The sequence below is a fragment of the Papio anubis genome, unplaced genomic scaffold (assembly GCF_008728515.1).
Source record: "Papio anubis isolate 15944 unplaced genomic scaffold, Panubis1.0 scaffold453, whole genome shotgun sequence".
Taxonomy (NCBI): Eukaryota; Metazoa; Chordata; class Mammalia; order Primates; family Cercopithecidae; genus Papio; species Papio anubis.
This window is the reverse complement of record NW_022164712.1, coordinates 10,476-34,994: the sequence shown is the minus strand read 5'-3', so window position 1 is coordinate 34,994 and position 24,519 is coordinate 10,476. Positions and strand designations below refer to the sequence as shown.

General features: G+C 49.6%; 1 protein-coding gene across 2 annotated transcripts in view; it reads left to right on the top strand.

Annotated features, from left to right (window-relative positions):
• The window catches only part of LOC101010809 (ubiquitin carboxyl-terminal hydrolase 22), a 43,653-nt gene extending 19,342 nt beyond the window's left edge, over positions 1-24,311 (top strand). Inside the window, exons 3-13 of one of the 2 annotated variants that reach the window (XM_003912467.3) lie at positions 2,309-2,422; positions 4,312-4,413; positions 5,623-5,792; positions 7,857-8,004; positions 10,794-10,899; positions 12,363-12,521; positions 16,179-16,305; positions 17,193-17,284; positions 19,182-19,244; positions 19,802-19,951; positions 20,780-24,311. In XM_003912467.3, the coding sequence (XP_003912516.1) occupies positions 2,309-2,422; positions 4,312-4,413; positions 5,623-5,792; positions 7,857-8,004; positions 10,794-10,899; positions 12,363-12,521; positions 16,179-16,305; positions 17,193-17,284; positions 19,182-19,244; positions 19,802-19,951; positions 20,780-20,822 (1,274 nt within the window). In that variant the 3' untranslated portion in view covers positions 20,823-24,311. Of the gene's footprint in view, positions 1-2,308; positions 2,423-4,311; positions 4,414-5,622; positions 5,793-7,856; positions 8,104-10,793; positions 10,900-12,362; positions 12,522-16,178; positions 16,306-17,192; positions 17,285-19,181; positions 19,245-19,801; positions 19,952-20,779 lie in introns of both variants that reach the window. The other variant, XM_021928207.2, reaches the window with a different exon arrangement.
• Positions 24,312-24,519: the final 208 nt, after the last annotated feature.

The following is a 24,519-nucleotide window of genomic DNA, read 5'->3' as shown; positions in this document are numbered from 1 at the left end:
TCCATGTGCTGGGGCTGTACTGCTGATTAACAGGAAGTGGCAAAGGGTTGATGGCTGAGCTCTGCGACAGCTCCCACCAGGACTTTAACATCGTTGTTGGCATTTTGTGAATGTTTTGAGTAGGGCAGAAGGTAGCCTTGGGAATCTTAAACTGCTATTTTGAGTTTCAACAGATCTGCTTTGGAAGACTTCAAAGAGCTACCACAGTCTAAGTCATAGTAGCTTAAGACATGAAGTAGAATAAAACTGCGATGTTCCAAGACTTCCCTGTTTATCTGGGGATGCACTTAAATTATATACTAACCTAACCATCACACAGCCTTGGGAAGCACTAGTGCGGTTGCTATCAGCATCTTACCGCAGAGGAAACTGAGGCTCAGAGGCGTGGAGTAACTGATGAAAGGTACACAGTTGGCAGGTGGCAGAGTGAGGGCTGGTGCCAGTTACTCTCAATCCATGCTCTTTCCTCTGTGCTTTGCTGTCTCCCAGGTGTCTGACATTGCGTGGATTTAAGCCCCACTCTCCCCCGCCTTTTTTTTTTTGGGAGACAAGAGTCTGCCACTCTCGCCCAGGCTGGAGTGCAGTGGTGCAATCTTGGCTCACTTCAGTCAAGCCATCCTTCCACCTAAGCCTCCTGAGTAGCTGGGACCATAGACATGCACCACCACACCCGGCTAATTTTTGTAGAGATGGGGGTTCACCATGTTGCCTAGTCTGGTCTTGAACTCCTGAGCTCAAGTGATCCACTCACCTCAGCTTCCCAAAGCACTGAGATGACAGGTGTGAGCCACCATGCCGGGTTTCTCTTCCAGTTTCACACCTTTCTCCTTCTCAGCCTCCCGAGTAGATGGGAGTATGGGCACATGCCACCATGCCCGGCTACTTTTTGTACTTTTAGTAGAGACAGGGTTTTACCGTGTTAGCCAGGATGGTCTCCATCTCCTGACCTCATGATCCACCTGCCTCGGCCTCCCAAAGTGCTAGGATTACAGGCGTGAGCCACCGCGCCTGGCCAACCGCGGTTGTTTTTAAATTGTTAAATGGAGACGCAGTACCTTTTTTCAGGCACTCAGAGGACTTTATCTCACTTGCTTTTATAAATAAAATAATTAAGAGCCCAAGCTATTAGTCCTATTTTATTTTATTTTATTTTATTTTATTTTTTTTTTTTGACTTTTTACAAATTATTCCTTTTAACAAAGAAAGCAAAAGTGGATATTTCCATAAAATAAAGGTTTATGTTGACAATTAAAAACTGGACATGCACATGATTAGAAAGTTCAAACAACATGAAAAGGTATACTTCTCCTCGAAGGAAACGACTATGAACAGTTTCTTGTCACTGTTTTAGAAAATTGAAATTTATACATACATATTGTATCTCTTCTTGTTTGTAAAAAGAATATACTAGTATTACTATAATTTTTTTATTTTTATTTTTTGAGACAGAGTCTCATTCTGTTGCCCAGGCTGGAGTGCAGTGGCAAGATCTTGGCACACTGCAACCTCCCCTTCCCAGCTTTCAGCTATTCTCATGCCTCAGCCTCCCGAGTAGCTGGGGTTACAGGCGTGTGCCACCATGCCTGGCTAATTTTTGTACTTTAGTAGAGATGGGGTTTCACCGTGTTGACCAGGCTGGTCTTGAACTTCTGGCCTCAAATGATCTGCCCACATCGGCTTCCCAAAGTGATGGGATAACAGGCATGAGCCACAGCTCCCAACCTATTAGTCCCATTTTATAGAAGATGCAGTTGAGAAACTGTGGTGGAAGACCCACCTTCAGGTAACTCTGGGTCAAGATGTCAATGAAGGTCATCTGATAAGAAACTATTTTCCCCCTGTCCTTAAGGTAAGAGTAGCAAATGCTGCCAATCACAAAAGTCACAGCAAGTTGCTGTCACATTCTTTATGGTGATGGTGTCAGGAATTCTAGATGGAGGGAAGCATAGTCACTCCGTGTCAGGTGGCCAGGACTGAAAATATCCAATGCAGTTGTACCAGTTTTAAATACCACGCAGAGAAGGTGGCAGAGGTCCCGATCCTGGAGTATTGGCTGCTTTGAAAAGTATGTGTGGGTTGCCTCTGTTTTTTAGACACCTCAGCCCTGGATGTGAGCTGCCAAACACAGTGCATGCCCCTCACCTGCTCAGGATAGGAGACCCCACTGGACTGGCTTCCCCGCTTATGCATAGGAAGGTGCTATGGACAGTCAGTGTCTACAGAACCTCACTGTGTTTAACTCTGCCTTGCAGCCTTACCCTGTGGTTTTTAATTCAATCGGTTTCTCCTCCCTCCTTTCTCTCCTCAGCCATTGATCTGATGTACGGAGGCATCTACTGCTTTCTGTGCCAGGACTACATCTACGACAAAGACATGGAAATAATCGCCAAGGAGGAGCAGCGGAAGGCTTGGAAAATGCAAGGTTTGGTTCCACCTCAATTTACCTGCTTGATCCTGCAGTTCCCTCATGTCCATCAAGGGCAGACCCAGTAGGAGAAAGAGAAGTAGCTGGGTGGGAAGTGGTGGGCTGGTGGGAACAGGCCCCCTACCTTCCCCTAGAGCCCACAGTGGAGTCAGCTGAAGCTGTGCACGGCAGGGGAGGGGGCTAGCGTCGAGGCATGCATAGCTGCCTGTTTGCCTGGGACCGCTTCCAAGGTGTTCCCTTGCAGGTCCCCCAGGGCCCGCAGCTGGGTCAGGGGAACAACTCCAGCAGTACTTAAGCTCTCCCACAGCACACCTGCAGATGTGGGGCTGAACCAGTGTGGCGAGGTCACACCTCTCGGGGACAGGCGACTCCGTACCTGGACGTCCCTGAGTGGTTTGCCCTCAGCTCTGTTGAATTCTAGCAAGCGATCTCTTTGCAGTAATGTTATGTGTAAACATACCTCCTTCCTCCCAGGAGAGCAGACTATTTTCTGATCAGTTGTCGTAGAATCTGTTTTAAAACTCTGGACTGTTTGGGTGATGTTAAATCAATGTCAGCAGCGTGAACCCACCAGATGGAAACAGAGTCTCCCAGCAGCCCCACTGCACAGTCAGATCCTTGCAATCCTGTGAGCTGCCCTTGTGGCTCTTGCACCAGTGTGGGTTTTGCACTTGCTGTTGCCTCTCTGTGGCCACATGCTCTGGTTGCTGTCTGCACAGAGGGAGAGGTGCAAACATGCAGTCATTTGCTTTTTATCATTTATTTTGTCTTGGCTTCCCTGAGTTTGTTTGTTTGTGTTTTTTTTTTTTTTGATTTTTAATTCTGACAGATGCTCGTAGTGGTTGACAATGATAGCGACATAGTGGCAGGTGTGGTTTGCCCCAGTTGACAGGTGAGCATCTGATCTCTCTGGTAGCAAAGCCATCGCTGTTGGCAAAGGAAACATATGAACCTGACACCTGTTTTACATTCTTGCCTTGATTACTCTCCATTGAACACACCCCAGTGTTTTGAGAAGGGAAGAGTAGCAACAGGGGCACTTTCAGTGAGCAGAGTTATTTGTGTTTAACGAGTCTTTTCTGGAGAGCAATCTTTGACTTGTGTTCCCTCTTCTCAGGGAACACTCTCAGAAATGTAATAACATTGTGACTAAGTGTGGGTGTATTGTTTTGTGCAGAGCATTTAAAGCACAGGCCTAAGAAATGTTTGTCCAGGATTAAAATGGAATTCTTCTAGAATCATTTTATAATTCCATCTATCCTACATGACGTGTCTTTTAAGGTATTTTGAAGTATTCATAAATGTTGGTTGGCATGGAACAAGTACCTCTTGAGTGCATAGGGTGTGCATTGAATGGAATACGATGCCGATTAGCATTTACACCACTCTCTTTGAATATTTTGTGGCACACACATTTTTAACTGTTGCATCTATTTTAGTTTGGTAACTCTACGCTGTGTTTATGCTCTTTCAGTTTGCTGAAAAGTGCATGCTCTCTCCTTCAGTTTCACTTGTTTGCAGGAGAATCCTTCATGTAAGTTCCCGTTGGTGCTGATGCTGCCATCTGTGTGCTGAAGGATGGAAGACATTTGAAAAACAACTGTTTCGGCATTGGCTTTGGGGTAGTTTTGACTGGGGGTGCTGCTTTTCTTCTTGCAGGAAACGTAGCTCACATGCTCATGCCCTCTGTGAGAAGCTCCTTTAAGTGTTGTGTGTAGCCCGTGTCAGCACAGTTGAGTTTGAGAAAGCCGTGGTGCTGTGGGTGTCGCCCACTGAAATATGCACCCTGACAGACAGCACAGCGCCACAGATTTTATGCGTAAGCACACTCGATGTGAAAATGTAGCTAATAGCACTTGGAACTATCCTTCATCTGCTTGCTTTAGGCGCTGGAGAGAAGTTTTCAACTTGGGAACCAACCAAACGGGAGCTTGAACTGCTGAAGCACAACCCAAAAAGGAGAAAGATCACCTCGAACTGCACCATAGGTGGGTGGAGGGCGTCCTCACTCAGCCAGGTTTCTTTCCGGGCTTTAAAAGTAAATACAGAATTGTGAGTTTCGTAAATCCACATGATTCTGTTGAAGCCCTGCATAACTGTCACTTATCGATGTGCTCAGCGACCAGCTCTTGAGCACCTGTTCTCTGCAGGGACCTGTAGCGGGCGTGGGGTGCAGAGTGATGTGTGGCAATGGCCCTGCCCTCACAGCCTTCGGTGTCTGTGTGGGTAAAGGGACTCAAGTTGATTCTGGCCAGGGTGAGGCTGGGCACAGTAATCTTCAGGGAGAGAAATGTGTGTGAGTGTAAGTGTTCGCTGAATTTTCTACAAATTGAGGGAATACCCTTTAGAACTTTTTTTTTTTTTTTTTTTTTTTTTTTTTTTTTGAGACAGAGTCTTGCTCTGTCGCCCAGGCTGGAGTGCAATTCACTGCAGCCTCCGAGCAGTGATCCTGGGCCCAAGTGATCCTTCCACCTCAGCCTCCTAAGTAGCTGGCATTGCAGGTGCACACCACCATGCTTGGTTAATTTTTGTGTTTTGCGTAGAGACGTTTCACCATGTTTCCCAGGCTGGTGTCGAACTCCTGGGCTCCAGTGATCCTCATGCCTTGGCTTCCCAAAGTGCTGGGATTACAAGTATGAGCCCCTGCACCTGGCCCTAGAACATTTTTTTTTTAAATTATTATTATACTTTAAGTTCTAGGGTACATGTGCACAACGTGCAGATTTGTTCCATATGTATACATGTGCCGTGTTTGGTGTGCTGCACCCATTAACTCGTCATTTACGTTAGGTATATCTCCTAATGCTATCCCTCTTCCCCACCCCACGACAGGCCCCGGTGTGTGATGTTTCCCTTCGTGTGTCCAAGTGTCCTAGAACATTTTTAAAAAGCTGTTTTGTTTGTTTGTTAGGCTCCACTCTGACCTGGCCTGTTGCCATAGAAACTATATTTATGTAATTCTGTCAAAGCATACAACGGCCGAAGTGGGAGGGGGCGATGGTGGTGGACATTCTTCAATACCGTTCATGTAAAAGTGGCGTAAAACTAGCAAAATGCGATACCTCATCGTTTTCCGGCTTCTTGAATGAATGAATAAAAGAAAATGAGTATGTAGAGGTAGAGGAAGCCACTGGGATCCAGCGGCACCTGTGGCTCAGCACATGGGTAACCCCGGCTCTCCGGCGACTTGTGTCCAGGTCTGCGCGGGCTCATCAACCTTGGGAACACGTGCTTCATGAACTGCATCGTGCAGGCGCTGACCCACACGCCACTTCTGCGGGACTTCTTCCTGTCTGACAGGCACCGCTGTGAGATGCAGAGCCCCAGCTCCTGTCTGGTCTGTGAGATGTCCTCACTGTTTCAGGAGGTGAGCACCATTGACTAATGCAGGGGAGCATTTCTGTTACTTTGTTTCCACTTAAAAAAAAAAAAGTTCAATAGGGTGGACCGTGATAAAGAAAGATACATTTAGAACCTTTTGTAGTAAGTTACTGTTTAATATACATGTCTATTATGGAAAACACAGTTTTCCAAAAAGGGAAGACCTGACATGATTTGGGGGGACGGGCTGCTGACTCAGAACAAGGAGGAGCTCTTTGAGAGGCGTGTGGCAGAGAGTTCCCTGGCGGGTGACATTTGTCTCTAAAGGCGGGTGATTCTCCCCATTCCTCTTCCTCCATGGTCTACCTTCCTGGCTCAGAAGGGCATGCATGTGCCACCCTCCTGCGCCCTGGTATGTGGGTCTCCTCCGCTGCCAGGCCTCTCTAAGCATGCCCAGTCAGAGCCTCTGTCCTCATGAGCTACGTGCTACACGTTGGCAGTTCTTGTGGGCTGCATGTGTAGCATTCCTGTCCACGTCTGTCCCTGGCGTCAGAGCATGGCAGTGCTCAGGGCAAGGCGTATCACGGCTGCCGCCTCAGCCCCCACCGGCTCCGTGACTCAGACATGCCTCTCAGAGCTGAAGCAGCTCAGTTACCTCAACTAATAACCAGGCTGGTGCCTGTTCTTCAGGTGCCTTGCACAGCAGCCAGCCAACAGCCCTGGCCTGTTTCTGTTGGTAACCTCTGAGAGACGCAGCCATGCCGGCTCACTCGTGTATGTCTGGTCATTGGTCACTTTTGTGGAGTTGCAGAGTTGAGCTCTGCAACACAGCTGCAGAGTTGAGCGTTTGGACAGAGGCTATTCAACCTGGAAAGCGGAAATTATTTACTGCCTGGGCCTTTCAAAAACAGATTGCCAGCCTCTGGTTGCGCCTAAGCCATTTCCTCAAAGTACCTGCAATGTGCCATAACTGCTGGGGGCACGGCCCAAATAGGAGAAAGGAGGGGGCAGCTGGGAAGTTGGTGGGCGGTTGTGTCACTGACTTTAGTGATAAGCTCCTTGTGTTAGATTGTTTTTAGACTCAGGTTTGTTAAGGTGTAAATTACAGTCACATCCACCTTTTAGTGTATAGGTAGATGGGTTTTGATGAATGCATAGTTTTGTAACTGCTGCTACTCAAGATGAAGAGCCGTCACCTCCCCAAACTCCCTCATGCCCCTCTGAAGTCAACCCCTAGTCCCCAGACCTCGGCAGCCGCCGATCTGTCTTCGGTCCCTTGAGTGTCCTTTACCAGCACATCATATGGATGGATGCATGCAGGAAGTAGCCTTTCAGAATCTGGCTGTCCCTACTTAACATAATACTGGGTGGATTCACCCGTGTCTTGCGTGCATCCATGACGTGTGCTTTCGATGGCTGAGTTGGGTTCCATTATGTAGATAGGCTATGGTTGTCTGTTTCCCAATTCAGACACATTTGGGTGGTCTATGGTTTTGGGGTTTTTTGATGAGGAACAAAACTGTCATGAATTCTGTATTTGAACAGGCAAGACCCTTCTGTGGGTCTGACCTGGTGAGGGAGCCGTGGGATGGAAGGTGTGCTGCTGGGTCTGGGTCCTGAATGGAGCTGGTGGAGAGGATTGATTGGCTGGCAAGCCCTGAGCTCATTGCCATTAGCCTCAGAGCCAGAGAGTCCTGTGGCTGATGCTGGTGAATTCTGCATCATCACAGTGATGTGCTTCCCTTTGTGGCGGTGCTGGTGTCCATGGGCCGGAGTGGTTTGGCTGGTGCTTTGAGGAAACTAGTATTGGGCAAATCGAGTCACTTTTATTTGCCTGTGATCTCATAGTAGCAAGTCATAATTCATCTTTTAGGCTTATATGTGGAAAACTAGATGGTGGAAAGGTAAAAATTCATATGAGGACTCAAAAAGTCCAATGAGCCCAGATAAAAATAGACTTTGCAAAAAGTAGAAAAGTAAAATTGAACCATTTGTGTCAAATGAACGACAGCCAATGGTAGGCATCTGATAAAGGTTTTGATTGTGTGTACTCTGTGTTCAGAGTCTACATTTATTCCTGACAAGGTTTCCTTTCCCCACCCTGTGGCAGTTTTACTCCGGACACCGGTCCCCTCACATCCCTTATAAGTTGCTGCACCTGGTGTGGACCCACGCGAGGCACCTGGCAGGCTACGAGCAGCAGGATGCCCACGAGTTCCTCATCGCGGCCCTGGACGTGCTCCACCGACACTGCAAAGGTGGGCGCTGGGCTCTGTGCCCTCCACCAGCGCAGGATGTTTTCCTCGAAGGGGAAGGAAGCAAAGCGAGCGTGTGCGCTCGTGCAGAAAGGGGCACAGGTGACACGTTCCATTGTTTTGTAGCCTTTGTTGTCATTTGTTTCTGAGGTCACCATAACTAATGACCTCAGAGAGGCTCCTCCTGGTTTGTTTTTAAGAGGCGAGGAAGTAGTTCCAGCAGTATGGCAGGTCCTCAGTGACCCATCACAGTGAACAGCAAGTTCTTGGAGCCCTCTTGGGCCTGTGCTTTGAGGTCCCTGCCTGCCTTGGCATTTCTGGGATCCTGTGGGTTATCAGGCCTGAGGCTTCTGGACATCCCCCAAACACAATCAGCCAGCCGTCTCCTTCCCCTTGGGGACTCTCCAGAAGGACTGGTGGTTGCTCTGAAATAGCCGGAGAGCTGGGACATAGGACGAGCAAAGCTTCTCTTGGGGTCTCATTGGGCCTGGGCCATCTCCCCCACAACATCGTCCCACAGCCTGGCCCCAGGGTGGTGCCCTCACGAGGTTCTCAGAGGTGTGTGCTGTTGATAGTTGGCGGGGGCAGCTCTTAGGGCTGGAGGTGGGAGGCTAGGACTGAATGACTTCAGCCAAGATCGGCTCCTCAGCACTCCTCACGGTGGAGATCCCAGTGTGAGAGACCTGCAGCTGAAGTCTGTCTCTACAGGCAGAGAGACTGAGGGGTGATTCTCACACAGTGGGCTGGTCACTTGCAGGTCTTCCTAAAGCCCGTGCTGGCGTTTCTGATTCAGCAGGTCTCCGGGGTGCAAGGGCTGCTTCACTCCTACTCGGTTGCCAGCTGATGCTGATGCCGCTGGTTCAGATGCCACACTCTGAGAAGCCATGCCCTCAGCTAACAGGGCACCTGGTTGCTTGTGAGTTACCTGTGGCTTCTGGGCTGGCACAGCTAGTTGTAGGCAATATCCTACCGGTTAATTTTAACTTGGAGTCTTTTAGAGAACAGAGTCCTGTTCTGACAGTTCACCGAGTTGAGCAGCCTGGTGGGCTGGCCTTCCCATCGCTTCTCACCAGTCTCAGGGCTGTGCAGCCGGGGCTAGGCGCTTACGCACACCCTGTGGGTTCTGAGATCACAGCCCAGAAACAACCCACAGTTGAGCTAAAATGGCTGGTTTTGGTCAAATGTGACTGGGTTCTGTTTTCTTTTGGTGCTTTTTTTTTCCGCTCTGAAAAACTGCGTGATCCTTTTAATCCTTACCCTAGAAATCAAATGAAAGTTACTTAGTGTTTAGTAGCTTAGGTAGAGTTTTGTTTCCTAGTATGATTTATGAGAGGAAAGAGCACTGTGAAAGTCGACTACGCTATTATCTCAAGCACCTAGTCAGAATAACGAAGAGCCTTCTGCAAGCAGCAGAAAGATGTTCTAAAAATCACTTGTTCAAAAATGCATCGCTGTTAAAATATTCATATGACCAAAAATGTGACAAAACCACTGACGTGCTTCTGACAGAATTCCCTTGGAAATGTCTGATGTCGGGTTCTTCTGTTTAGAAACGTGGTTGCCAGAGCCATTTAGCAAGTGCCTGGCCACGTGCCCTTGGTTACGTGCAGTTGTTTATCCTTTTGGCCTCCACGGCATCTTTCTGTTTATCGACTTTTGTTTTGTTTTCTTTTGTTTTTGAGTCACAGTCTCGCTGTCTCGCCGTCTCGCCAGGCTGGAGTGCAGTGGTGCGATCTCAGCTCATTGCAACCTCTGCCTCCTGGGTTCAAGTGATTCTCCTGCCTCAGCTTCCTGAGTAGCTGGGACTACAGGCGTGTGCCACCACACCCAGCTAGTTTTTCGTATTTTTAGTAAAGATGGGGTTTCACTGTGTTAGCCAGGATGGTCTTGATCTCCTGACCTCGTGATCCGCCCGCCTCGGCCTCCCAAAGTGCTGGAATTACAGGCGTGAGCCATCGCGCCCGGCCATTCTGTTCATCATTCTTTGCGTCTTCCTGTATGGATATTCTTGTCCCCTAACATTTTGTCCCATGAATTTGAGATCCCTCTCAGAAGAGTCAGTGGCCACTCTCTATTCCACTGTCATGATTCAATGTCTTTGAACTGTGACATGTATACAGGTGGCCTCGTGCCCTGTCCCCACTGTCTAGTGAAGTTATTTAGAATATGTATTCCACGTATGAATTAAGTTCTGCTACTTAAGTTTCTTCTTTGCAGATTGCACACATGAATATGAATGAAGCGTGTATTGAATAGAGAGGATGTGAGTGGCACTTCCAGATGCAACTGACTGGAAGACACGCTGTCCCCTGGGGGCTCCAGCTGATGAGGACAGCCTGAGAGTGTCCTGCGGTGTCACTTTCTGAACTCGGGGCACCATGCTACCTAGTCAGGGAGCAGGGTTGTATGGGGCTTCCCCAGGTGTACCTGGCCCACCGTATGTTCAGCTGTCTCACCGGAACAATATTGATTCAATCATTCTTCGTATGAAAATGGGAATCAATTACCCTGCTCAGTCACTGGGCATTAGGTGGGTTTTCTTGGCGAGATTGAAGCTGTGGGGCTCTTAGGGAATGAGAAAAAGGAACATTGAAAATCCAAGTGCTGTAATTTCTCATCACATTAAAATAACGAGGAGACCCTCTGCTAAAATGAGGCATGTCCTCACGTGGCCTTTTAAAGCACCGGCCCTGGCTTCCCCAGGCCTCTGCAGGGTGAACTGCTCTTTCCTTAGAGACTCCCCATCTTTGGGGCGCGCAGACGCTAATCCCAGAGCCGTGGTCTGTCCCCAGGTGATGACAACGGGAAGAAGGCCAACAACCCCAACCACTGCAACTGCATCATAGACCAGATCTTCACAGGCGGGCTGCAGTCAGACGTCACCTGCCAAGTTTGCCAGTAAGTGAGAGGCTGCGTGCTCGGCAATGTCAAACCCTCTGGGGCCGTACTGACATCTTCCCAGTCTCCAGAGCTGTGTGTGCTCTGAGAGGTCTTTAAGGAGGCTGCAAGAAAAATGATTAACAGCTGCCCTGAGAGTGAAGGCTGTGGGGTGGGGGTGCTTCCTCTTGCGGAGGTGTCCCCTTGGGATGCGAGCCCTTTGTGTTGAGGTCTTGGCTGTTGTCCACAGCCAGCAGTGTGTTCTTGGAAGCTTCCCCCATTTCTCATCTTACAGTCCTTGACCAGGGACCAAGTAAAATAGCCCTTTTCAAGAAGGCGTGGCTCATGCGTGATGGATTGTTTGCATACGTGCTTCAAAGTGTGTTGGTATTTTATGGTTTCTGGTTCCATTTTCTCTGATGTAGTGGCCCTGATTCTTCTCGGGTGTGGTCTCTGCTTAGAGCCCCAAGTGTTGAGTGCAGGGAGAATCCACTGCTTTATTAGGTCAGAGGGACCCTCTCATCCAACCTGAGTGCATGCTGCTGGTATTTTTTTTTTTTTTAAGGCATGGGGTCTTTTTTATTTTGCCCAGGCTGGCCTTGAACCCATGGGCTCAAGCGATCCTCCCTCCTTAGCCTCCCAAGTGACTGGGACTACAGGTGTAGGCCTCTGTGCCTGGCTCTGTTCTTTACTCCAGTTGAAGTTTTAAAAACCCTAGACGTGATGCGCCGAAATTTTTCAGAACCCGGAATGGATCGTCACTTCTAAACTGTTTAAGACCAGCAAATATCGGGAAAGGCCAGTGCTGCCTGTGTCACAGGGGCTGTTTTCTATAAGGAATGTAGACCGTTAGGGGCCTTGGCTCTGAGCATTAGAAACCGAGTTTGCTCTGAGCAATTTGGACCTTCTCGCTGTTCCTTAACTGCTGAATTCCATTAGCACGAGATTGTCTCAAGATTTAAATCCCATGTAAATATCGAGAGTAAATTTCCCAGTCTGCGAGTTTTTGTTTTTTGTATTGTTAAATAAATTTCTAGCAAGGAACTGGCTTTGTGAAATGCAGCGTTGAAAAGCCACACTGTGAAGTGTGTGGAGGTCTCCAGTGTCACCTAGGGTCACAGGCCCCAAGTTCTAGATGCAGCTGAGATAGACCTGTGGATTCAATTCAGAGCCTCTGATGGGACCCATGAGTTTATCCTCCTCCTAAGTCCCTCAGTGACTGTGATGGTCTCCAGACTGGGAAGCCCTTGTTTGAGGAGCGCCCCTCGCCTTCCGAGTTCACACACGCCCCTCCCCAGGGCCACCTTGGGAGCTAGGACACATTGGGTGTGAGCACGGCTGCTCTTGCTCCTGCCCCATCCCACCTGAGTGTCACTGCAACAAAGGGCACAGTGAGGAAGGGATGTGGGAATGCCCCCCCCCCCAGGCTGCCTCGAGCTGGGTTGGTGTCAGTCCTCACAGCCATGTTTTCCCTCTGCTTCCAGTGGGGTCTCCACCACCATCGACCCCTTCTGGGACATCAGCTTGGATCTCCCCGGCTCTTCCACCCCATTCTGGCCCCTGAGCCCAGGGAGCGAGGGCAACGTGGTAAACGGGGAAAGCCACATGTCGGGAACCACCACGCTCACGGACTGCCTGCGACGGTGAGAGGCCTGCACCCACACGGCCAGGGCGAGTCTTCTGGCGGGAAGGCTGTGCTCCATCAGGACCAAGGCCTGGGCAGAGGACAGAACCTGGGCAACGATGCGGCATTGCCTGGGTTGGCTGCAGTCTCTGGTGCTAGCTCGTCCTTTGTTTTGACCGGATGACTCGATATTTCTGTCCCCCAGCTTTGCACAGCACCAGGTGTCGGTGTCAGCATCTGCTATTCCAACCTCCGCATGTAAATGTACCCAGAGCCAAACTGGATGCTCCCTTAGCCCTTGTTCTAATCACCTACCCTGGAGTGTGAGCTGAGACGCGCCTGGCCCTCTCCCCATGGTCCACAGCCTTCTCTGCACATGATTGAAACTTAGTTGTGATGTTCTGTACTCTTAGGGCCGTTTTTGAAATTGTGCATGTACTGCTTCATTTGGGATAAGTAGCAATATTTACAAAGTGATTTTTTTTTTTGGGGGGGGACAGAGTCATGCTCTGTCGCCCAGGCTGGAATGCAGTGGTGTGATTTCTGCTCACTGCAGCCTCTGCCTTCCAGGTTAAGGTGATTCCCCTGAGTAGCTGGGACTACAGGTGTGCACCACCATGCCTGGCTAATTTTTGTATTTTTAGTAGAGCGGGGGTTTTACCATGTTGGCCAGGCTAGTCTCGAACTCATGATCTCAGGTGATCTGCCCGTCTTGGCCTCCCAAAGTGCTCACAGGCGTGAGTCACCACAACTGTGAGTGATTTTTTTTTTTTAAAAATGTATTTAAGTAGCTGTAGCATACAATTGTAAAAGACAGGAGAAAACCTTCCTAAACTTTGTCTATTGTTTTATAGTCTTTATTTGCATCAGTTAAACGTAACGCAGAAGAGTCCTTGTTGAGTGGAAGTATCCCTTAGAAGAGGTACAAGCCTTTGGTTTCTGTCTGGCTGCATAGTCAGCAGGACCAAAGTTGCATGTTTATTTTATTTTTTGAGATAGGGTCTTGTTCTGTCATGCAGGCTGGAGTGCAGTGGTGTCATCATAGCTCACTGCAACCTCGATCTCCTGGGCTCAGCCTTGGTCTCCTGCCTCGGCCTCCTGAGTAGTTGGGACTACAGATGCGTGCCACCATGCCTAGCTGATTTTGTGATTTATTTATTTATTTTTATTTATTTATTTTTGAGACGGAGTCTCGCTCTCTCTAGAGTGCAGGCTAGAGTGCAGTGGTGTGATTTCGGCTCACTGCAAGCTCCACCTCCCAGGTTCAAGCAATTCTCCTGCCTCAGCCTCCCAAGTAGCTGGGACTACAGGTGCCCGCTACCATGTCTGGCTAACTTTTGTATTTTTAGTAGAGACGGGGTTTCGCCACGTTGGCCAGGGTGGTCCCAAACTCCTGACCTTAGGTTGATCCACCTGCCTTGGCCTCCCGAAGTGCTGGGATTAGAGGTGTGAGCCACACCATGCCAGGCCTTTTTTCTTTTTCTGTAGAGACAGAGTCTTGCCACATTGCTCAGGCTGGTCTTGAACTCCTGAGCTCAAGCGATCCCCCCACCTTAGCCTCCCAAAATGCTGGTATTACAGACATGAGCCACTGTGCCCTCCTGAAAGTTTGCATGTTTCGAATTTTGAAAGCATCAACTTTGTTACCTTGTTAAGTCCACATAATAGAGTATCATATTTTTTAATTTGGAAAATTACCTCAAACAATGAAAACCAAAACCTTTTTTTTTTTTTTGAGATAGAGTCTTGCTCTGTCGCCAGGCTGGAGTGCAGTGGCGCAACCTCGGCTCACTGCAACCTCTACCTACCAGGTTCAAGCGATTCTCCTGCCTCAGCCTCCCATGTAGCTGGGATTACAGCGCCCGCCACCATGCCCAGTTAATTTTTGTATTTTTAGTAGAGACAGGGTTTCACCATGTTGGCCAGGATGGTCTTGATTTCTTGACCTCGTGATCCTCCCACCTTGGGGTCCCAAAGTGCTGGGATTACAGGTGTGAGCCACCACGCCCAGCCAACCAAAACCTTTTTAAAGAAAGTCTTTGCAGCTAAATTAAATTTAATCATAAATTCCAATAAAATGAAAGCTTTGCCAAAACAGCAGGCCATGAGGGAGACACTTCACAAACTACAACGTGTAGAAAGCCTGTGTTGTTAGGAGAGACATGATGTGGTGCTGGCTCCCAGGAAGGTGGAAGAGAGGTAGAGTGCGCCCTTCCCCACTTTGTATTGCAAGCAAAGGCTCCTTTTCAAGTCCTTTGGAGAGCAGATCACAAAGCTAGCAACGAAACAGGTGCAGCTTTGCCCAGAGGCCCCCTCATCTTGCCCTAGATAAGATGGCAGAATTTCCAGAGCATAAACAAGGGCTTTCCATACATACCTGGTTGTGAAAAGATTGAATTTTTTACTGGTGTTTCAGCTTCAAAATTTGGCGTGCGCTTTGTTGAATCATCTGTTCCATGTGTTTTGTCAGTGGCAGCTGACACCTGTGCCAGACACGCTTCTGATGCAGCCCTCCTACCTCCTGCCTCTGCACTGTCAGGAAATTACCTTTCCCAGACTTCTTGCCTCGCTTTTTTTTTTTTTGAGATGGAGTCTTGCTCTTGTTGCCCAGGCCGGAGTGCAGTAATGCAATCTTGGCTTCACTGCACCTCCGCCTCCCGGGTTCAAGCGATTCTCCTGCCTCAGCCTCCCGAGTAACTGGGATTACAGGCATGCACCACGTTGCCTGACTAATTTTGTATTTTTTGTAGAGGCGGGGTTTCTCCATGTTGGTCAGGCTGGTCTTGAACTCCCAACCTCAGGTGATCCGCCCTGAGCAGCACTTTGGCCTCCCAAAGTGCTGGAATTACAGGCGTGAGCCGCCGCACCTGGCCAACCTCTCACCTCTCTACATTAAACTGCTTGTGTTGAGATCACATACAGTTGTAAGAAGCCATTAGGTACCTTTTACTCTGGTCCCCCAATGGCGACCTCTTCAGCCCTGTGGTGCGATGCCCCGGCCAGGATTCAGACATGCATACAGAAAGTATCCAGCATCTCCATTGCCTCCCTGCCCACCACCCGCTCCGTAACCCCAGTCACCCCGTATTTCTCCATTTCCATACACCTGACAATTCTAGAATGTCATGTCAACCGAATTACGTAACAGGGAACCCTTTGAGATTGGCTTTTCTTGTGCATCCTAATTCTCGGGATGCATCCAGGGTGCAGCTTAGGATCAGTAGTTCTTTCCGTTTTTGCTGCTGACTCATATTCCATGGTACAGTGTTCCACAGTTTCTTCAATTATTCACCCATGGGAAGAAGCGAGGTGTTTCCAGTTTTGTGACTCTTACGAGTAACACTCTGGCACACGTTTGTGGACAGTTTTTGTGTGAACATTCGTTTTCATTTTTCTGGCTTAAATTCAACTGCTGGGCCATGTGGTAGTTAGAAAATTATTACCATTCCCCCAGGCCTATCCTGGAAATAAAATATTTAAGATAAACGTTCTTTAAAGAGACAGGCAGCGAAGGTGGACAACATTTTCTGTTTTATTCATTGTTTCATTTTTAGTTGTGTGTGTATGTTTTTGGTAGGGAAATGAACCCATTGAAAGAGATAAAATACCTCTTTCCTGCCGTTTTTCTGTCTCTTACATCTCCCTTACTGCTTCTGTCTTCTTTAAACGCCTGTAGATTCACCAGACCAGAGCACTTGGGCAGCAGCGCCAAGATCAAATGCAGCGGTTGCCATAGCTACCAGGAGTCCACGAAGCAGCTCACTATGAAGAAACTGCCCATCGTAGCCTGTTTTCATCTCAAAGTAAGTTTTCCAGAAAGCCAACTCTGATGGCAGACTTAGTTTTTAGTCCACAGTACGGCCCTCAGCCTTTTGGTTTGCTGTGCGGTTGCATTTTTCATAACTGCAGCAAGCAGGAAGAACACCGAGGAAGGGTCGATGTGAGTGAATTGTCCTCCTGTCTGTGAATTGTCCTTTTGTCTGTGCTGCGGTAAACAAAATCAGTGGCTTCACAGTGAAAGTAGGATGAGAGTTACTTTTCTTGGGAAGCGGAGTGGTTGTGACTTTTTTTTACTCCTGCCGTTCCTCCAGCTACCCCTCCTCTGGTTTTCCGTTTTCTTTTAAGACAAAGGCCCTCAGCATTCAGATCTGGTCCAGGAGTTGTCAAGCTCTTTCTCTGAAGGCCCGGATAGTAAAGATGTCAGGCTCCACAGGCTGCGTGCGATCCTACGATTCTCTGTTGCATGTTCTTTGTTTCATTTTACCACCCTTTAAACATGGAAAGCACCCATTCCTAGCTTGCTGGCTGGAATGGGTGACTCCTGATCTAGGCAAAGGAATGTCTTCTGTCTGGTGAAAGGAACAATTTGCTTGTTTTTGCTGCCACGAGCCATGGATCTTTGTTTTGTTTTCTGTGCTTTGCTGGGTGTGCTGTGAGATTACTTCTTGTACCCTTGGTGTTACCACTGAACAGTCCCATCATCTGAAGACTTGACTTGAACCCTGTACGTGAGGACTTGGGTGGATTACCATTATGTTTTTGAATCTGTAATTCTAGCTGTAGCTACAAGGCAATTCAATAAAATACAAAGAGATACACAGACACCTGTCATTGGAAGAAGCCCCTGAAGCTTCCAATGACATTTCTGGTCTTCTTTCCTCTTCCCTCTGCCCCTTTCCTATTTCTGCAGCGATTTGAACACTCAGCCAAGCTGCGGCGGAAGATCACCACGTATGTGTCCTTCCCCCTGGAGCTGGATATGACCCCTTTCATGGCCTCCAGGTAGGTGGGGGTGTAGGCCGGTTCTGTGTCTGGAGGGGCCGTGATCTTATCAGGACAGGAATGCAGCTCGGATCTCCTATGATAAGATGACTGTTGGCCGGTGCGGTGGCTCCCTCCTGTAATCCCAGCACTTCAGGAGGCCGAGGAGGGCAGATCACGAGGTCAAGAGATTGAGACCATCATGGCCAACATGGTGAAACCCCGTTTCCACTAAAAATACAAAAATTAGCTGGATGTGGTGGCAGGCGCCTGTAGTCCCAGCTACTTGGGAGGCTGAGGCAGGAGAAATGCTTAAACCCAGGAGGTGGAGGTTGCAGTGAGCCAGGGTCGCGCCACTGCACTCCAGCCTGGTGACAGAATGAGACTCCATCTCAAAAAAAAAAAAAAAGATGACTGTTGGTATTAATATAAACCCCACCTTCCCAAAATCTGTGTATCCTGATCTTAAGATGCGGCACATGTTAATGAGTGGTTTTTCATCAGATACCCTGTTTTTGTTTTGAATGTTTCTCTTAACAATTCTCAATCCACTTTCGAACCGGCAAAGTCCTCGAGGTAGGATCACAGCGAGAAGGCAGCACTTCAATTCATGGAACAGATGTTGGAAGTACAGACAGACATAGCCGGTGTTGCAGTTGTAGCTTGCATTTTCCTTTCCACATCTGCCTATTATGGGGCACTTGGCATTGAGCTGCTTACCAGTGCATGAGACAAATAGGAGTTTCCTGTGGCTCTGTGACAAATGACCAAAAACTTGGTGGCTTAAAATTAAATTTCCTCATAGTTCTAGAGGTCGGAAATCTGAGATCAAGGTGTTGTCAGGGCCCCATGGTCCTACAGGGGTCTAGGGGGTTCCATTCCTCAGCGCCTCCAGCTGCCAGTGGTTCCACGTGTTCCTTCTGTGGCTGCGCCACTCCCCTCATTTCTGGGTCACGTAGCCGGCTCCCCTGAGTCTGTGTCCAGTTCCCTCTGCTTCTCTGTCATGACAGTGGTCACTGGCTTTAGGGCCCAGGCAGATCATCGAGGAGGATCTTATCTCAACATCTTTACTTCGAGTCTCTGCAAAGACTGGTTTTACAAATGAGGTCCCAGTCTCAGGTTCTGAGGGTTGAGACGTGGGTATTGTTGTTTGCAGGGTGTTATTTTTTGGCGGCCACAGTCCTAGCCCCAGCACTGTGGAAAGCATGTTGCCTTTTGGTAGTTACTGGCCTGTCCCACTGCTGTGGCACACAGCTGACCTCCTGAATAAAACAAGACCACCAGAGTCAGAGCTCCATGCCATCAGCCTGACCACGATGGTCACGTACTGAGGGAGGTGACAGTACTGTTCTAAGGTCAGGGTCTCAAAGATCTTGGTGTTTCCTGCCAAACACAGCCATGGGAAAATGCAGTAAACAATGCTCATGGCTTCCTGTTCCCAGCACCGCCTCTCCCCTGTCTCACTAGGAGAGGTGCTGGTCATGAAACAATGAGCAGCAATCTTTGTCCCTTTTGAGGAGGCACCTGCCTAGGTTGTGAAATGGATTCAGCTTACCCTTTCAAGCTAACCTTTTACATGTGGGAGGAAGGGCGCCTTCACCATCTACTTTGTCACAAACCAAACTCAGATTCCTCCAGATCCAGCTCCCATCACCAGCCCTATTCAGGACCCACCTTGGAAGAACCAGGGGCCACACCAGGTGGCCCCAGGACCCAGGTGTGCTCTGAGGCAGGGGCCTCCACAGCTCGAGTGTCAGTGTCCTCACGAAACCCGGGGAGATTTCTACCTGAAGCATAAAGCGCAGCCCGGTGCAGCGTCTGCATGGTCAAGCCTGGATAAGTGTCAGTTTCAGGAGAGGCTTGTATCTCTGGGCCTGATGATTTTAACGATGCTGAATACTGCCGTTGTCTGTTACAGCAAAGAGAGCAGGATGAATGGACAGTACCAGCAGCCCACGGACAGTCTCAACAATGACAACAAGTAAGTGGTGCTCAGCGGTGTGGGTGTCCGAGGCCTTGGGCCAAGAGCTGGGGTGGGTTCCTGTCTGCCCTGTAGGGCACCCCGCAGGTCCCCACCACTGACCTGCTTCCCGCTTGGCTGCCCGCAGCTCCACTAGGAAAGGCCGCTCCACGCGGCGCCACAAATGCTGCCTCCTGTTGGAGGAGCCCAGTCCCACTCCTGGCCTCTGGCAGGAGGGAGGTTCCATCTGGAAAGCTCGATGTCCATTCTTCTTGCCTTAGGGTGGTAGAAAGAATGAAAGGCTGGAGTGTTCCAGGATCCCCACTGCTTGACTGCAGTCACCACTCCCACGACATGCGGTTCCAGGAAGCGCCTGGACCCAGGCTAGAGCCAGGGAGTGTGACCAGGCTCCCTTAGTTCCTGCAGCCTCCTGTGCATCAGCCGGAAGCCCTGGGGGTTGACAGCCAGGCCCACAGGCCTCCCACTCCTTCCCTGGGCTGCCTGGTTTCTGATGGTGATGGCCTCGAGTGGCGGCGTTGAGCCACCTGCGCCCTCCCTCTCCTTTCCTCCCGCACTAGGTATTCCCTGTTTGCTGTTGTTAACCATCAAGGGACCTTGGAGAGTGGCCATTACACCAGCTTTATCCGGCAGCACAAAGACCAGTGGTTCAAGTGTGACGATGCCATCATCACCAAGGCCAGCATCAAGGATGTGCTGGACAGTGAAGGGTGCGTCCTGTCGGGTGGGAGGAAGGCCCTGTGGTGGCCACGGTGCTCTCCCCTCTGGTATAGCTGAGACCAGCCCACGTCTGAGCCTAGGACCACTCAAAGGTGTTGACCTTCATTTACCAAAGTAATGAGGCCTGTGCTGGATAGGATGCCAGCCTTGATGGTGGCAGAAGAGGTGCCTGAGCAAAGGCCCTCTCTGGAGGCATTTCCTTAGCACAGAGAACATCAAAGCAGTTGTTTTTTAACCACGTGAACTGAACACATCAGTTCTTCTTTTTTTTTTTTGAGACGGAGTTTCGCTCTTGTGGCCCAGGCTGGACTGCAATGGTGCGATCTCAGCTCACTGCAACCTCTGCCTCCTGGGTTCAAGTCAGTCTCCTGCCTCAGCCTCCCAAGTAGCTGGGATTATAGGCACCTGCCACCACGCCCGCCTAATTTTGTATTTTAGTAGAGATGGAGTTTCTCCATGTTGACCAAACTGATTTCAAACCCCTGACCTCAGGCAGTCCTCCTGCCTCAGCCTCCCAAAGCATGGGGATTACAGGCGTGAGCCACCGGGCTTGGCCCACATCAGTTCTTTATCAGCTCCTCTCTCCTTTCCAGTTTCGTTCCTTCATGGCATAGAAACCTGTTGACCCTCCAGGGGTCAGGGGGACCCCAGCTGCCATGAGCTCCCTGAGGGCTTTGCACTTCACATTCTGAGCAACATGGAAGCCCTCTTGAGAGGTTTTATTTGGAAGAATCTGGGATTAAGGACAGCCTTCAGGGCGATGAGGTGGATCTGGACTGGACCCACTTGAAAACTCCTCCCTGTCTCTGCCTCCACAGGTACTTGCTGTTCTATCACAAACAGTTCCTGGAATACGAGTAGCCTTATCTGTAGCTGGTCAGAAAAACGAAGGCAACGCAAGCCTCACAAAGTGATCCTCCCTGCCTCTCCCGCCTCCCGCCGCCTCCCCGGCCTGGTGACACCACCTCCCATGCAGATGTGGCCCGTCTGCACCTGGGACCCATGGGGTCGGGATGGACCACACGGACGGGGAGGCTCCCGGAGCTGCATTGAAGATGGATGAGATGAGGGGTGTGCTCTGGGTGGGAGGAGCAGCGTACACCCGTCACCAGAACATCTCCTGGATCCTCATGATATGGGGGGGTGCAACCAGGGCCTCACAGTACGGAGTGGCCGCCGCCTGGCATTCCCCAGCACTCGGTGTGGAAAGGCCCCTGCCTGCCGTAAGATTATGGGTCCATCGAAGCAGTAAGCTGAAGACGCAGCGGCGTAGTATGTGGGACAGAGGGCCTTGCAGATGCCTTTCTGTTCATGTTTTAGTGTTAAAATACGGAGAGTATGGAATTCTTCACCTCCGTTTTCTCAGCGGCTGTGAAGCAGCCTCCAGAGCTTCGGAAGTAAGGACACTACGTCGCGTTTTCAAGCGTGTCTGTTCCGCAGGTAACTTAGCATCAAGCTGCACGTGGAAGCGTCTCGCAGTTTTCTAGAGACAGGCATTTTCTTATCCCTCTCCCTCTCCTTTTTCCACAAAGGTGAATTTCATAAATGTAATACTAGTAACGTGAATGAAGTACTGAGTTTATACTGAAATTTAGATAACTTCTCCTTTAGTCTTGAGAGCGAGTCTTGCTTTTTAATCGGTGCCGTTTATGTTGCTGCCCGCCCTGTGTGCCTGGCTCCTCTGGGTGCCTTGGTGTCTGCTGGGGGCTGGCAGTGAGCGCAGTGGAGGAGAGTCATGCTGCAGCTCATCCTGTGTCTCTGGTATCTCAGGCTGGAGTAAATGCAGCCTCTGCCGGTGTCTGATAGGTTCCCTCCCGCATATTTTCTTTGTCTGCCTTCTGTCCCATTGCCTGGCGACCACTGCCTGGCAGCCAAGTGTGTTGGTCACAAATCTGGAGTGGCCTCTGGTGGAGCCTGCATCTTGTCTCGTCTGCCTCTGCTTCACGTTTGGTGTACTTTCGGGCGTGGTGGCGGTAAAATGACATCGTGATTGAGCTTGTCAGCAGAACTAAAAGAGAAAGTAGAAGGATATGCGTTGTTCCTTGTAAGATATTTTGCATGTATCTGTGTATTCAAACAGAGATGGTTTGTCCATTTGTCCACTGAGAAATTATAAACTAGGGGCAAGAGGGAGGAAAAGTACTTAAACATAGTTTATGAAGCAACTGTGTCTCAGGCTGGCTTGTCCCAGGAGCCCCAGCTGCATTTGAACTGAGGCTTCTTCAGTCCTGCAGGAACAGGATCATCTGTCTCGGGGGTGGGCGGATGTTTTTATAGACAGCCAGGGAGTCAACACTGTTGGCTCTGTGGGCTATGTGGTCTCTGCCATAAATAGTGCAGAAGTGTGGCTATGTCCAGTACAACTTTTAGACACAGAAATCTGAATTGCATATAATGTTCCGTGTCAAGAAAGTTAGATTTTTTTTTTTTTTTAAACTATATAAAAACATGAAACGTATTCTTAGCTCACAGGCCATGGAGAAGCTGGTGGGGATCAGACCCAGCTCCTTAGCTGGCTGGGCTGGGGAGGGGGCGGTGACAGTGGCAGCTGAGTAGCTACTCACTGCTCAATGTAGAAAATACGAGAACACACGACTTGGCGATCACAGCCCGCAGAACCGTCATGGGCGCTAGAAGCCTTAGGGATGCAGTTTCTTGCCCACGTGCTCAGTTCATTTTCTGTCGTCTTTCTGCATTTAATTCACGTGGAAGCATGCTTTATAAAATGAATTATCAGAGAAACAGATGGGCTGAGATTTTCAGAAATGGCCCCTTGTGACCAAGTTTTGCTGTTTCGATGACAGTGCTTTGAAGATCTCTTTTGAGGATGAGCAGTCTGTTCATATTGACGATTTTTAATGAAGTGAGGAGATGGAGTTTTGCTCTTCTTGCCCAGGCTGGAGTGCAGTGGCGCAGTCTCGGCTCACTGCAACCTCCGCCTCCGGGGTTCAAGCAATTCTCGTGCCTCAGCCTCCCAAGTAGCTGGGACTACAGGCATACACCGCCACGCCGGGCTAATTTTTGTATTTTTAGTAGAGATGGGGTTTCACCATGTTGGCCAGGCTGGTCTCGAACTCCTGACCTCAGGCAATCCACCCACCTCAGCCTCCCAAAGTGCTGGGATTACAAGCATGAGCCACTGCGCCTGGCCTGTGAGCAGTCTTTTAATCAGGAACAAATCTAATAGGAGAGTTGACTGAAGTTGGCCCACAGGATTCTGAGCTGGGCAGTGCCTCCCTGAAGGCTTGCCACCTTGGGACGCCCTGGTTTACTGGGGTGTCTTGCGGAAATGCAGAAGGCAGTGTGTGGGCCTTGGGCCTTTCTGGCAGCTGCCCGGGTTTGGCCAGGCCCTGCCTCCCCTCCCCACTGCCAACCCCTGGTCCCCTTCCTCTTTCCACTTGCATTCGGGGATGTCTGGTGTTCTGAGAACATTAGAACTGGGAAGAGAGGTGGAGTCACATGCATTCTTGGTGGGCATTATTCTAAACTTTTGTATCCAAGTTCATCCGCCGCCTTCCACTGTGGCACTGCCGTTCTAAGCAGTTACCCCATGCGTGCTGCTGAAGAGCTGCTCACCGGAGGCAGGCAGCGGCCCCGGCACTGCCCCTTGCATTAGGTCTTGTGTTTGATGTGCTCTTGTGAATTTACTTTGTCGGAACAAAATATTTACATGTTGGGTTCAGGAATCTCTCCTTTTAGCTCCCCATCTGGCTATGAAATTCAGGAAACCTGTTCTCCCGTTGCCTAGTAATCGCCCCATGTAGGTGTAAATTGTGACAAAGTGCATCTGACCACTAATGGGCCCCCTCGGTGACCCCAACACATTCACAGCTTTGTTAAAAATGGCCTGTGTTTCGGAGATGCTGGCTGGCCTTTCAGTGCTTCCCAGGAAGCCACATGGCCTTTCCCTCTTCAGATGCCTGAAGGGAGTGCTTTGAGACAGGGGATGTGCTGGGAATGTGGGCGGCCTCCCTCCGGCCCCGGGGCCCTCTGTGGACCTGGGCTCCCTGGTGAGCACTGCAACCTCCCTGGGCGTTCCCTCCGGCGCCAGCGCCACTGCAACATATAGACCCGAGTGCTATTGTATTTTGGCTTGGTGTGTATGCTTTTCATTGTGTAAAATTGCTGTTCTTTTGCCAATTTAAGTGATTGTTTTGTTTACTGTAAGTTTGAAAATAAAAATTAAGAAAAAAAATTCCAATTGACTGTGCTGTGGTTGGAGACTTTATTTACCAAGATGTTTACTCTTTCCTTTCCCCTCCCATTTTGAGGAGCTCTGTGACTCCTTCTCTTCCCCTAATGCTTTGTAGTCTCTTTTCTGTCATAATAAAGCTACATTTTCTCTGAAAACTGGCCGGTTTTCCTTTTATTGACACAAGCAGCCGAGGAGAGGGTGGCAGGAGGGAGAAGAGCAGCCAGGGCAGACCGGCCTGCATGGGGGCGTCCCTGGTCTGAGTCAGTGGCCAGAGCTACAGCCTGGCTTTGTGCCTAAAGACTTGTCTGGGTGTCAGGAACGCCATGCACTCAACATTTCGTCCCTTTCTGTGAGTGGCCTGCT